The 15,367-nt window shown below is 36.1% G+C and overlaps 1 protein-coding gene across 6 annotated transcripts in view; it reads left to right on the top strand.

The window, feature by feature from the left end:
- HECTD1 (HECT domain E3 ubiquitin protein ligase 1) overlaps window positions 1–15,367 on the top strand; it is a 99,563-nt gene that overhangs the window by 31,809 nt on the left and 52,387 nt on the right. For all 6 annotated transcript variants that reach the window (XM_059373035.1, XM_059373036.1, XM_059373037.1 and 3 more), the window contains exons 4-12: window positions 2,279–2,506; window positions 3,302–3,583; window positions 3,687–3,957; window positions 4,684–4,760; window positions 4,846–4,944; window positions 7,383–7,497; window positions 8,553–8,727; window positions 12,856–12,994; window positions 13,184–13,354. In XM_059373035.1, coding sequence (XP_059229018.1) covers window positions 2,279–2,506; window positions 3,302–3,583; window positions 3,687–3,957; window positions 4,684–4,760; window positions 4,846–4,944; window positions 7,383–7,497; window positions 8,553–8,727; window positions 12,856–12,994; window positions 13,184–13,354 — 1,557 coding nt within the window. The remainder of the gene's footprint in view (window positions 1–2,278; window positions 2,507–3,301; window positions 3,584–3,686; window positions 3,958–4,683; window positions 4,761–4,845; window positions 4,945–7,382; window positions 7,498–8,552; window positions 8,728–12,855; window positions 12,995–13,183; window positions 13,355–15,367) is intronic.

Raw genomic sequence — 15,367 nt, 5'->3', positions numbered from 1 at the left:
GCAAACTGGTGTAGCCACTCTGGAAAACAGTATGGAGGTTCCTCAAAAAGTTGAAAATAGAACTACCCTATGATCCAGCAATTGCACTGCTGGGTATTTACCCCAAAGATAAAAATGTAGTGATCCATAGGGGCACGTGCACCTTAAAGTTTATAGCAGTAATGTCCACAGTAGCCAAACTATGGAAAGAGCCTAGATGTCCATCAACAGATGAATGGATAAAGAAGATGTGGCATATATATATGGTGGAATATTATGCAGCCATCAAAAAATCTTGCCTTTTGCAGCAATGTGGATGGAACTAGAGGGTATTATGCTACATGAAGTTAGTCCATTAGAGAAAGACAATTATATGACCTCAACTGATATAAGGAATTTGAGAAACAAGACAGAGGATCATAAGGGAAGGAAGGGAAAAATGAAATAAGATGAAACCAGACAGGGAGACCAAAAGAGATTCTTTTTTTTTTTTAATTATTTTTTAATTAATTTAATTTAATTTTTTTTTAATTAAAGATTTTTATTTATTTATTTGTTAGAGGGAGAGCGAGAGAGCACAAGCACAGGCAGGCAGAATGGTAGGCAGAGGCAGAGGGAGAAGCAGGCTCCCTGCTGAGCAAGGAGCCTGATGTGGGACTCAATCCCAGAACGCTGGGATCATGACCTGAGCCGAAGGCAGCCGCTTAACCAACTGAGCCACCCAGTTGGCTTATAGGCGTCCCTATAAGAGATTCTTAATCTCAGGAAACAAACTGAGAGTTTCTGGAGGGGAGGGAGGTGGGAAGGATGGAGTAACTGGGTGATGGACGCTGCAGTGGGTAGGTATGTGGTATAGTGAGTGCTATGAATTGTGTAAGACTGATGAATCACAGACCTGTATCCCTGAAACAAATAATACATTATATGTTAATTAAAACAACATTTTTCTTTTTCGAGCTTTAAGAATAAAGTCTAAATTTTCTGATAAGATCTATAAGGTCTGTGGACTCTGTTAACTCTTTAGTTTTACCTGAACTCCTTAAACATCAACATAATTTGGAAAATGAAAGTTAATTTCTTAAGAATTTTTATTTATTTATTTGACAGAGAGAGTGCACGTGCGTGTGTGCCTATGTGCACGCTCACAAGGAGGAGGGCAGGCAGAGGGAGAGGAAGAGGCAGGCTTCCTGTGGAGGAGGGAGCCTGATGCAGACTTGATCCTAGAACCCAGGTGCCCCTGAGAGTTAATTTTTCATGTTTTGAAATTCAGAGAGTGTGAGGATTATGAGTAATGCAACAGCAAGCATTTATTTATTTATTCATTTAACATGTAGAACTTTTGTAATCTTTCACGAAGTTATTTTAATTAACTTCCCATGCAGGCTTCACCATCTAAACCTACACTGTTTGATACGGTAGCCATTTAGGACATTTCAAATGTGGTACCCGAAAGTAAAATAAGTGTAAAATATCCTTGGGATTTTGAAGACTTAATACCTGAAAGTTTATGGGGTTCATAGATGGCTCAGTTTGTTGAATTCAAGTAGTTTGGACTCAAGTTTGACTCAGGTCATGAGTTCATGGTCATGGGATCAATCCGTTTAGGATTCTCTCTCTCCTCTCCCTCTCCTTCTGCTCCTCTCCCTGTTTATACTCTCTTGAAAATAATTTAAATAATTTTTTATTTATTTGTCAGAGACATAGCGTCTAAGTGGGGGAGCAACAGGCAGAGAGGGAGTAGGAGGCTTCCCACTGAGCAAGGAACTCAATGTGGGACTCGATCCCAGAACTGAAGGCAGACGCTTAACTGACTGAGCCATCCAGGCATCCCTAAAATAATTATTATTATTTTTTTAATCAGAGGGAGTTGAGCACAAGCAGAGAGAGTAGTGGGGAGAGGGAGAAGCAGTCTTCTCACTGAGTAAGGAGCCTGAGGGACTTGATCCCAGGACCTTAGGATCATGACTTGAGCTGAAGGCAGGTACTTAACCTGCTAACTTAACCTGCTAAGCCACCCAGGTGTCCCTAAAAAAAGAAATGAAAGAAAAAAAAAAAACCTGTAAGAAAAATACATTAAAGAATGTAAAATACATAAATTTTTAAGATTGATAACTTTAAAATGATGCCTTACATGTATTGGGCTAAGTTAAATATAATACTCTAATTTTGTTGTGATTTACTTTTTAAAATGTGGTTACTGATAAATTTGGAGGACACATTATATTTTCTATGATGCTAGAAATTAAAATTAAAATTGGACTTACTGTATTCTTTTGTTAATTTTTATGTACTGTTTTAGGTATTAGAACTGATATGTACTCGTGAGTCAGGAGCAGTCTTTGAAGCTGGTGGTTTGAATTGTGTGCTTACCTTCATTCGTGACAGTGGACACTTGGTTCATAAAGATACCTTGCACTCTGCCATGGCTGTGGTATCAAGACTCTGTGGCAAAATGGAACCTCAAGATTCTTCTCTAGAAATTTGTGTGGAATCTCTGTCTAGTTTATTAAAACATGAAGATCATCAGGTAAATAAATTGCCATTATATACTTTGTATTCAAGAAGTGATTTTATAGTGTCCCTTATTTATAACTTTGATAACGCTGTTATTTGAACTTTTCACTTGGTGAATTAGAGGTAATTCCATTTTCTTCTTTTCTCATTTCATATTTCTATATGGTCATCTTTTTTGTTTTGGCAGTGAAACATTTTAAATTATGAAAGTGCTACATTTATTTTTAAAACTTAAACATTTTAGGAATACATAATTTTTAAAGCTGCATTGTATTCAGTGGTTTGTTGATTCAGCACAATTTTGTTGACTTAAAAAGGTAATTTTCATTAATGTAAAATAACACAGTATTTAAGGTCTTTTATGTGTAATTTTTTTTTCAAATGAACATACTTTGGAAAATAAAACTTGACTTTTAAATGCCTTTTTACCGTCCTGTTAATTATTTTTGGTTGATATTTGTAGATTTTTGGGGGCAGAATTGTTCATAATAATAGTTAACATTTACTGCACTTTTACTGTCCATCTAGTTTCTTTACATTTATCATCTTACTTAAGCTTGGACTGTGAATTATAGGTACTATTATCCCAATTTTATATCTAAGGGAACTGAGGCCTTGAGCAGTTAAGTAATATCCTTAGGTCATAGAGTTAGCAGAATGTGGAGCCAGGATTAAAATCTAGATGGGTGATATGCTTATATCTTTGCTACAGCTGCCTTTCTTACAATCTCAGGAATGAAATTAACAGTACCAGACCCTAGTCCTTTTTGGGTGAATTTTATCCACGGCATATTCTTGATATCATCAGGTTTCAGATGGAGCTCTGCGGTGTTTTGCATCACTAGCTGACCGATTTACCCGTCGTGGTGTTGATCCAGCTCCGTTAGCCAAGCATGGCTTAACTGAGGAGCTGTTATCACGCATGGCTGCTGCTGGTGGTACTGTGTCAGGGCCATCCTCTGCTTGTAAACCAGGTCGCAGCACTGCAGGAGCGCCTTCCACAGCTGCGGATTCCAAATTGAGTAACCAGGTGTCAACAATTGTAAGTCTGCTCTCAACACTTTGCAGAGGCTCTCCAGTAGTCACACACGTAAGAGTGTTTTTGAATCTTTGATTTTTAATCTTTCAATAAAAGTCTTTTTGTGTAATGCAAATCTATTGAACTTAAAACGTTTCTCCCATTGCCTTTCTAGGATCTCCTGAGGTCGGAGCTTCCTGATTCAATTGAAAGTGCTTTGCAGGGTGATGAAAGATGTGTGCTTGATACCATGCGTTTGGTTGACCTTCTCTTGGTGCTATTATTTGAAGGACGAAAAGCTTTGCCAAAGTCTAGTGCTGGATCTACAGGCAGAATCCCAGGACTTCGGAGATTGGATAGCTCTGGGGAGCGCTCACATCGGCAGCTTATAGACTGTATTCGGAGTAAAGATACTGATGCACTTATAGATGCAATTGACACAGGAGGTCGGAAAATATTTTTTAAAATATAAAAAGAAAACTGTGAGATAGGAATTATATAGGCAATTTCTAATTTGTAGGTTTTATTTATTTTATTTTTTTATTTTTAGTTTTTTTAAAGATTTTATTTATTTGACAGAGAGAGATCACAAGTAGGCAGAGAGGCAGGCAGAGAGAGAGAGGAGGAAGCAGGCTCCCCACTGAGCAGAGAGCCTGATGCGGGACTCGATTCCAGGACCCTGAGATCATGACCCGAGCCGAAGGCAGAGGCTTAACCCACTGAGCCACCCAGGCGCCCTAGTTTGTAGATTTTAGACAGTATTTTTAGCGGCTGTGCCAGATAATATAATGGCCAGCCTTTTCTATATCCTCTCCCCTCCCCATACCTATAATTATCAGCCCGTTGCATGATAAAACCTGAGTAAATGAAATGAATTAAGGAAACTAGTACCTTGTTGAATTGTATAGTTTTTTTTCCTTCTTCTTCTTTTATGTTTATATTTAAGGCTTAAAGCCTTGTGAATCCTCAGTGGTTTAAAAATTTTAGAATATCTTTTCTTAGCAGAATTTGTTGATGTATGATTTACTACTGTAGAGTTGACCTAAATGTTTAAAATTGACTCTGTATTTAGTGATTGTTAATAACAATCTTTAAATGGTTTCCACTGTAGAAAAGTTCAGTATTATTTTGTTGGATTTTTAAAAATTTATTTTTCTCCTTCAAACTTCCAGCCTTTGAAGTAAATTTTATGGATGATGTGGGTCAGACTCTATTAAACTGGGCCTCTGCTTTTGGAACTCAGGAAATGGTAAGCTGATAAATAAAAGCTAGTGTTTTAAATCAAAGATAGAACTATTAATAAGGCAACTTTATGATTCTTCATAATTTTACAGGTAGAATTTCTTTGTGAAAGAGGTGCTGATGTTAATAGGGGTCAAAGGTCATCATCATTACATTATGCTGCATGTTTTGGAAGACCTCAAGTAGCAAAGGTAAAATCCAGGTTTTTAAATTATTAATTTAATATTTAACATTAACATGGTTCCAGAATTAGAATGATATAAAAGCTTTTATTCTGTAAGTCATGCTTCCATGCCATCTCCATTCACTCCATTCCCCATTGCTCACTATAGGTAAGCGTGTCTAGTTTATCTTTTTTTAGTGTTTCTTAACATAGATATAAGCAAAAAGAAATATATATACTTATTCCTTTCTTTTCTAATATAAAGTGTAACGTTACATATACTGATGTATACTTTAGTTTTTCATTTAATAGTGTATATTGAAGATCTCTTCCTATTGGTATTTGGGTAACATTTTTACATCTGTATACTTGCCCTGTGTGGATATACTGCAGATTTATTCACCTGTTGCTAAACACTTTAATTTTTTCAATTTCTTACTCTTGGCACCAAATAATTTTGTACATATTTGTGTTTTTATTTATCATTAAAGCAAATAATTTATTTGCTGAAGAATCATAGTATCTTTGACTCTCAGATTAGGAGAGGACATTGGGGAATTCTTTTTATAGTTAGAAATTGAGAAGGTCTAGAGAAGTCAAATTAGAAGGGTTGAACCAAATGTGTAGATGATCTAGGTATCTAGAATCTTCATAATGTGAAGTAATTTGGCAGTGTTACGGTAGTCTGCCACTAAGTCAGGCACACTTGGATTCAAGCTTCGGCTTGTTAGAAGCAAGATGGTTTTGTGGCTTTAGGCAAATTTCTTCAGTTTGACTTGGATTTTTTTCGATTAAATGTATATACTGTGTGTCGCATGATTATTGTTTAACTAGGAAAAAATACGTAAAAACACATAGTATAGTAGTCAGCATATCGTAGATGCTACATGGTAGCTTCTGTTATTGTCATCTTTACAGTATATGAAAATTTGGGTTAACAGCTTAGTTTTCTAATTTGGTAAGGGTGTTCTCAAGGTCAAATTCTGTTAATTTCAGTTGGTTTGGTTTTAAAGAGAATGATGCTTCTCAGGATGATAAAAGTTTTATTGACCCATTTTCTTTTGACCTATACTGTTTTACAGTTGTGAGTGGTTGGGTGGGAGAGAAGAAGCCAAATGAATTGTATTTTATCCTATCTCAACTTGATTATATGTCACCCTACAGTGAGCAATAGGTATGACTCACTGAGCACAGAAACTCTGTGCTAGCCAGTATCTTAGGTATTTAACATGTCTTATCATTTAATCTTCATAGATTCTTCTGTTTTAATTGATTCAAAGATACACCTCCACTTTCCCCCATCCCCCTCCATACACATTTTAACATCTCTTAAATAGGAAAATGTTGTATAATTGCTGTTGATTAGATAGAAATTGCAGCATAGTTATCATTACCTGTTCATGCAACAGGAATAAAAAATCCTGTCCAATAGAGAAGCACTCAGAAATGCTGCATCTTTAATGTTCTTTATGGCACAGATGATAGCGTTGTTTGTAGAAATACAAATATTATTGATTTTGAATAAAAATTAATTAATTATGAAGAATTGTGCTTAGTATGTGAAGTTACAGAATACCTTATAGTTCATTTATAGTTTCTTATCTATTTTTATCCGTGTAATGTGTGAGAAAAAAATCTAAGTCTAAAAAAATTCTTTCATTAAGGTTAAAAAAAATTTGAAGCAATGAGAAAGTATATTACAGAATTTAACTGGCTTTTTCTTTCTTTCTTTGTGGTAATTAATGATACATCTAATAATCTGTGGCATCCTAGATTTGATAAAATGCTAAAGTATTATGATTCTGCAGTTGGCTTTTTTAGCCAGTACTGTGTACTTTGCAGATGTGTGTATGTATTCATTTATATATCAGCTATATCTGTTACATCATAACAAAGTAAGAAAAACTGGAGCTCTGAGGCTGATGAGAAAAACATGAAAGGCAGCCGGTTAGCTCAGTTGGTTAGAAAAACATGAGATGTGTTCTCTGTTCAAAAGACCTTAGCAGTCTGTTGGGGAGAGGGTCCATTGTCCGTTGAAAATTGATAAATAATGTGACTTAGTATTTTAGATATAAGTTTTGTAGTACATTCTAGGAGAATTGATTGAACATAGTAATTGGCAGTATATAGGAAATGAGGAAGATGATTACCATGTCACAAATGTACACTATTACCTCTCTGTTAAGGAACTTGGGAGGAGGAGTTTGAAGAAAAAGATTATAGGTTCACATATGAATGTACTTATTTTGAATTATTAATAAATAACCAAGTGAAATTAATCTGTAACTTTTTCAAGATCTAGAGAGACCATTTTTGAGGTGATATGTGCAAAATAGTGCGTTCAATTGGTGTCTGCTCAATTAATATTGAGTCCGAAATCTGTGGGTACAGTTTGAGGATTACAGAGTTGGATTTTGAAATGAATTGTTAATTCTTATATTCAAATGAAATGTTTTTCTTTTCTAGACTCTGTTACGGCATGGTGCAAACCCAGATCTGAGAGATGAAGATGGGAAAACTCCTTTAGATAAAGCGCGGGAAAGGGGCCATAGTGAAGTAGTAGCTATTCTTCAATCTCCAGGTAAGTGGTACAGTCTTTCCTTTATGCCATCTGCTGTTATTTTTCAGCTTCACTTTTATAGATAGAGTTTCTTATGTATGTATTAACATAATATAAATGAACTGTTGCTATTAAGTCAAGTAATTATATGCACATACTTTAACATATTATAAACTTTTAACAGTACTGCTCAGTGTTCTTTGAGACTGGTGCATAATTTCAGAATGACAAAACCAAAAGTTTTTTTTAAAGATTTTACTTATCTGTTTGTCAGAGAGAGAAAGAGCACACACAAGCAGGGGGAGCAGCAGGCAGAGGGAGAAGCAGGCTCCCTGCTCAGCAAGGAGCCCAGTGTGGGGCTGGAGCCCAGGAACCCAGGATCATGACCTGAGCCGAAGGCAGACACTTAACCGACTGAGACACCTAGGCATTCCAAAAACAAAAAGTTTAAGGGGCATGGGAATGTCATAAAGAATAGTTAGGTGTTATATAGATGAAGTAATTTGACCAAATTTTTAAGTTTTCACAGAGTAGCTGAATCTGAAAACTTTGTGAAATAATTCCTAGAATCAAGTGGAATTTCCAAAATTATTTCCCTAAGTTGTGATTCAGCTCATTGGTGGAACTAACATTCTTTAGTATTCTTGTGCTTGCTTCAGGCAGCACATGTACTGAAATGAATTGGAACAGTATTATTTTTACAAATGCCTTTGATAGATATAGTATCTTAATTTCAGTTTAATTATTTTTAATTAGGGATACTTTTTTTTCTCTTAAGTATTTGTTTGAGAGAGAGGGAGAGCACACACAAACAGTGAGAGGGGCAAGGGAGAGGGAGAGAGTGAGAGAGAATATCAAGCAAACTCCCTGCTGAGTGTGGGGCCTGATGCAGGGCTCTATCCCATGACCCTGAGATCATAACCCAGGCCAAAATCAAGAGTTAAATGCCCAACTGACTGAGCCACCCCGGTGCCCCGGGGATAATTATAGTTTGAAATTCCGTACATCCTAATGTTTTTTTCATTGAAAGAAAAATTTTCCCAAAATTTATTTTATTGAACAACGTTTGTCTGCAGGTGATTGGATGTGTCCAGTTAATAAAGGAGATGATAAGAAAAAGAAAGACACAAACAAAGATGAAGAAGAATGTAATGAACCAAAAGGAGATCCAGAAATGGCACCTATATACTTGAAAAGGTTATTGCCAGTGTTCGCACAGACATTTCAGCAAACTATGCTGCCTTCAATAAGGTAGTTATTTGTAGTATCTGTGTTTATTGAAAAGGTGTGGTAAGAATAAAATTTAGATTGGAGATTTGATTGGAAATTTAAAGTTAAATCTTTTCTTCTGATTATCTGACTTAAGGAATTTTGAAAATCAAAAAGGCTAGATTCCTAACAGTTTTTGTAGCTCCCTGAGTATCAACTTTAGAGAAATTTTGGTAAGTACAGCAAACATTTATTGAGCTTTATGGAGACCTTTTTGGTAGAGGCAATGTGAGATGGTTGTTGGAAATTTACCCAAAGAAATGGGACTTGGCTTTTGCTTACAGTACCCTTTGTTGCAGGTACTGAGGAAGATGTGATTAATGAGAGTAGTAAGTGATAAGACTAGACATACCATCAGAGTTCTCTGGGAATATAGATAATTTAACAGTTAACTGGGGTGCAGAGTTGGAGAAGATTTTATGCAGAAGTGAAATTTAAATTGGGGTTTAAAGGATACTTGGGGATTTTGTAGGCAGACAGATTGGAAGGATCACTAGGCAACTTTATGTGCAAAGGCACGGAGGCATGAGTCAATCCATCCTGTTAAAAATCCTGGTGGCTCTCCTTCTATAATGTGTCTTTCCTGTTCAACTGTTGCTAATACTCTGGTTCGTAGTCTGTAATTTGACTACTGCAGTTTCCTCTTAATTAGTCTTTCTTTTCTCTCTTGCTCTTTTATAATATGTTCCTACATACTAGTCCATTTTATTTTATTTTAAAGATTTTATTTATTTATTTGACAGAGAGAGAGATCACAAGTAGGCCGAGAGACTGGCAGAGAGAGAGGGGGAAGCAGGCTCTCTGCTTCACAGAGAGCCTGATGGGGGACTCCATCCCAGTACCTGGGATCATGACCTGAGCCAAAGGCAGAGGCTTAATCCACTGAACCACCCAGGCACCCCCTCGTCTAATTTATTTTAAAAATCATAATTATATCACCTTCTGATTTAAACCTCCAGTAGCTTCCATCTGGCTTTAACTAAAACCTCTTTTTTTTTTTTTTTTGAAGAGAGAGTGAGAGCTTGAGGGCACTGGGGGATGAGGGAAGAGAGGGAGGGAGAGAATCTCAAGCAGACTTCTCGCTGAGCACAGAGCCTGGACAAGGGCCTTGATCTCACAACCCTGAGTCCAAATCAAGAGTATAACTGACTGAGCTTAACTGACTGAGCCACCCAGGTGCCCTTAAAACACTTGGGCGTACAAAGTCTTACATAAGCCCCACCCATTTCCCTGACCTCATTTAGTACTATCTAACCCCTAGCCCATTACACGTACAATAAGCTAGCCTTTTTTCTATTTTTGAAACACTTCAAATACATTCTTAACTTAGGGCTTTTGTACTTCCCTTTATTGGAAACTTTTCTTATCCTTGGGTCTTTTGGGTGGTTTGTTGCTTCATATTGTTTAGGTCTCAGTTCAGATGTTCCATCCACTGATGTTTTTGTTCATCTAATTTAAATTACCCCTGGGATACCTTTCACATAAATTATGATGTCTTAATGTCTTTACAGAGCTTTCAGTGTCTGAAATCTTGCTCTTCTTTGACTTGTGTTTGTTTTATTGTCTGTCTCCCCTCCAAAGTGAACTCATTGAGAGCTGGCCTATGTACAGCTATATTCTTGCAAAGATAAAGAGGTATAGAACAGGGCTTGATATTCAGTAGGTCCTTAGTAGATATTTAGAGCATAATTGAGTGAGTGTGTTTTGTTAGCAGTTGTAATTATTTTAATATTAATGGAGTGTGTTTGGATTAATGGGATATATTTGGATATCTCAGAGAACAATGTTAAGGTAGAGAGGAGGCCTTTGAAGGCCTCTGTGGCCAGTGCTAATGAGCCATACTCCACAGTTGAGGAAGGGTCATTACATACCTGTGAGGATATTTGTCACAGTTACTTTTGTGATTTATGAAGATTCCATTGGCAGCCCAGTGGAGAAAAGTACCAGAAGACCAAGAATGAAAACTACATAGGTTCATTGCAAGATGAACTTCAAAAACAGTTGCTGGGGGACTAGATTGGTGGAAACAAATTCAAAAGGTTGAGAGATGGGTTGTATAGGGATTAGTGACCAGTTAGTTGTGAGAGGTGAAGGAAAGGAATAGGTGAAGAATGAGTACTGAATTTTTGAGTGATTGAGAATTTGATATTGGATATTTTAAGTTAAGGAGGTCTTTAGAACAAGTAGATTTGTAAGATTCAAGTGCCTAGAAGTTGACATTAAAGTGCAGGCAGACCGTTTTAAGTAGGAGAAAGTGTCAGTAAAATAATTCACTGTGACCATTAAAGTGCTTGGTTTTTATTCTTCTCTAAATAGGTACAGAGGTATAGGTATGAGTGGCCCTCTCCTTTTTTTAAACAAAACTTAGAATTCTCTTGAGGAGTCAGCAAGTTCAATTTTGAACAAGATAATTTGGCCTGAATGTTTTAGAGGACTAGCTGTCATGCCAATAAAAGAATCCTGATATATTTGGAGTAGAACTGCTTCATGATAAGGTCATCAGAAAACTATAAAAGTATGCCACCATATAACAGATTCCTTATTAGATGGTTCTTTCTTTCTTTCTTTCTTTCTTTTTTTAAAAAATTTATTTATTTGAGAGTGTGTGCATAAGCAAGCAGGGGGAGGGGCGGAGGAGCGGAGGGAGAAAGAGAAGTGGGTGGGGGGGAAAGATTCTCAGGTAGGGCTCCATTCCTTGACCCCGAGCTCATGACCTGAGCCAAAACCAAGATTCAGATACTTAGCTGCCTGAGCCACCTGGGTTCCCCTCGATTGTTCTTTTCTTTTTTCTTTTTTTTCGATGGTTATTTTCTATCACTTTTAAATGTTTCAGGGTTGGGGATTGGAATTTTGGAATTACAGGTAATTTTTTTTCTCTTTTGTTAATTTGTGTTTCCTAAAGTTTCTACAATAACCTTATGGTACTTATAAAATAAATAAATAGATAAATGTATGTACCTTTGTATGTTTCAGGATTATCTAAATATAATTTTAGTTTTAGTACATTCGATGTTGAATTCTCCAGGTAATAGTTATACACATTTAATTGTGGCAAGTAAGAAAGCATAAGCATTAGTTAAGAGCTCAGACTCTAGAGGCATTGCAGAGTGGCTACTTCCTAAATATGTGGCCATGAAAAAGGTACTTAACCTCTTTTTTCTTAATTGGTTTCTCCTAAAGTGAAGATAATTACATTGAATTCTCTTTAGGTTTGAGAATAAAAATTAGGTATTGAGGTATTGAGTATGTATTGAGTTTATTAGGTATGTATTGAGTGTTGGCATAGTTGCGCCTAATATTTTAGAGGTATTGGCTCAGGTCATGATTATGGGATCCTGGAATCGACACCCACATCAGATTCCCTACTCTTTGGCCTACCATATTCTATAACATATTTGATTTTATAATAAAATGCTTTTTCACTTGAAGAATATATAGTGTTATGAATTTCAGCTAAAGAGAGTTGGAAAAAAAAAATAAAGAGAGTTGGGATATATATCGAGTAGGGACCACATGCTGTAGAAATTCATGTGTCACCTGCCTTTATTTGACTTTAAGTAGGAATTTTGCTTGTCCATCCTTGTGGAAGTTACCGCAAATCAGGGTAACAACAATATCTATACGTCGGTGCCTAGGATATTGTTATATGCTCAGAAAATACGTGTTAAATGAACTATCTTTTATGTGATAGACCAATTTCTTTTGAGTCTATTATAATTTAAATGTATGTTATATACTTGTTTATTTTATTTTAAAAGAATAGGTTCCTTGTTATAAAACTGAGATTAGTTTGTATGACTTTATTGAGTATCTGTGTTCTAAGCAAAGCAGTGGATGAGTATAGAAAGAAAAAGAGCCATGCCAAATTGTTCACGGTGGAAGTATTTAAGGATTTGGGATTACTAGGATCTCTTACTTTCCATTTATATGAGAACATAGTTACATATATTTCTTTTTGTATACATTTATTCAGTTTACTTTTTAACAGAGTGTGTAAACCTTACCATTGGATATTTTTGTTTTCTTTAATGTATAATTGCATTTTGTTTTATTTTAGGTTCTTTTCCTGGCTTCCTAAAATCATTTTATTTATTTATTTATTTATTTAAGGAAGGCAAGTCTTGCTCTGATTCGAAAAATGATTCATTTTTGCTCTGAAGCACTCTTAAAAGAAGTTTGTGATTCTGATGTTGGTCACAATTTGCCTACAGTACTAGTGGAAATCACTGCAACTGTCCTTGATCAAGAGGTCAGATTTTTATCTTTTTTGAAATTCTGGTAGCTTTAATTCCCTTTAGACAATGGTTAGCAAAATAATTTAATTTTTGTCCTAATTTTAGTAAATCGTTTTGTTTATGAAATTACTGCATTTGTCTACTTCAGGCAGTTAAATTTATTTTTATCGTTTTTCCTTAATTGCCTTTTTGTTTTCCCCCAGGATGATGATGATGGCCACTTGCTGGCTTTACAAATCATAAGAGATTTGGTAGATAAAGGTGGTGATATTTTTTTGGATCAGCTAGCCAGACTTGGTGTAATTAGTAAAGTGTCAACTTTGGCAGGACCTTCCTCTGATGATGAGAATGAAGAGGAATCAAAACCAGAAAAAGTGAGTGATGTTGTTTGCAGTGTTATCAGGAATAGAGTTTTTTAGAGGAAATCTAGTTACAATTTACGATGACTTTTGATAAAATAATGGCAGTATGAGGTAGTACTAGAATTTTTATAAAATTTGGTTATTTTTACTTTAAGATTTTATTTTTTTATTTTGGAGAAAGAATGTGATCAGGGGAAGGGGCAGAGGAAGAAGAGAGAAAATTTGAAACTGACTCTGTGCTGAGTGTGGAGCCTGATCAGGGCTCAATCCTACAATCCTGAGATCATGATCCAAACCAAAACCAAGAGTTGGACGCTAAACCAACTAATCCATGCAGGCACCCCCCCGAATTTGGTTATTTTTAGAAAGTTTATTGATAAAATTTAAAACTTACAGAAAAATTGCAAATAGAGTATCAGAGTGTTCTTTATAAATTCACTAATTATTGACATTTTGCTCAATTTACTTTATTTATACAGACACTATGTGTGTGTATACATTTAAGAAATATTATTTGAAGGGCACCTGGCTGGCTCATTTGGTAGTGCATACAACACTTGAGCTTGGGGTTGTGAGTTTGAGCCCATATTGGTTGTAGAGAATACTTAAAAGTAAAATATTTAAGAAGTATCTGGGTGACTTTGTCATTTAAGTATCTGACTCTTGATCTTAGTTTAGATCTTGATCCTCACGGTTGTGAGTTCAGGCTCTATGTTGAGCTCTACACTGGGCCTAGAGCCTACTTAAAGAAAAGAAAATTATTATTATTTTAATGATTGTATTTATTTGCCAGAGAGAGAGCACAGGCAGGGGGACAAGCAGGCAGAAGTATTAGCAGGCTCCCTGCAGGGAGCCCACCCAATGTGGGACCTGATCCCAGGATCTTGGGACCATAACCCAAGCTAAAGGTAGACACCCAACTGACTAAGCCATCCAGGTGCTCCCAAAATATTATTTGAATATTATTTGAGAAGATGGGTACATAGTGCCCCTTTTAACAACCTAAAACTTCACCAAAAAACTAGGACATTCTCTTGTATAATACTGGTTAGTTATCAAAGTCAGGAAATTTATATTTATTTACTATTAACTAACTAAATAAGTAGATTTTATTTATTTGACAGAGAGACAGCAAGAACAGGAGCACAAGCAGGAAGAATGGAAAAGGGAGAAGCAGGCTTCCTGCCAAGCAGGGAACCCAATGCATGGCTCGATTGCAGACCTTGGGATTGTGACCTGAGCCGAAGGCAGATGCTTAATGACTGAGCTACCAGGCGCTTCTATTTATTTATTTTTAAAGATTTTATTCATTTGAGAGAGAGAGAATGCTCAAGTATGAGCAGAAGGGAATGGCAGAGGGAGAGGGAAAAGCAGATTCTCTTCTGAGCAGGGAGCCTGATTGGAGGTTCAATCCCAGAACCCTTAGATCGTGACCTGAGCTGAAGGCAGATGCCACACATGTGGCTGAAGCCACACAGGTGTCCCGAAGATAATCTGTTTAAACTCTGATGCTTGAACAAGTGGGTACATACAGACACAAAAAAGAAATTTTGATTATACTATGGGTACCACATACAAAATTAATAGAAAATGAATCACAGCCTGAAATGTATGGGCATATAAAACTTAAAGAGGGAAAGGAAGAAAATCTTACTGACCTTGATCATGACAAAGATTTCTTAAATAGGACATTAAAAACTTATATTGTAAGGGTGCCTGGCTGGCTAAGCTGGAAGAGTATCCAATTTTGATCTCAGGGTTGTGAATTCAAGCCCCACATTGGGTATAAAGATTACTTAAAAATAAATAAATTAAAAGGTTATACTATACAAGAGCAAAATAAATTGGTAAATTTTCTTTTATCAAAAGTAATCTTCTGTTCTTTTTTTTTTTTTTTTTTTAAAGATTTTATTTATTTATTTGACAGAGAGAGAGATCACAAGTGGGCGGAGAGTCAGGCAGAGAGAGAGAGAGAAGCAGGCTCCCGCTGAGCAAAGAGCCCGATGCGGGGCTCGCTCCCAGGAC

This window comes from Mustela nigripes, chromosome 13 (genome assembly GCF_022355385.1).
Source record: "Mustela nigripes isolate SB6536 chromosome 13, MUSNIG.SB6536, whole genome shotgun sequence".
Lineage (NCBI taxonomy): Eukaryota > Metazoa > Chordata > Mammalia > Carnivora > Mustelidae > Mustela > Mustela nigripes.
This window is presented reverse-complemented; position numbering and strand designations above follow the sequence as displayed.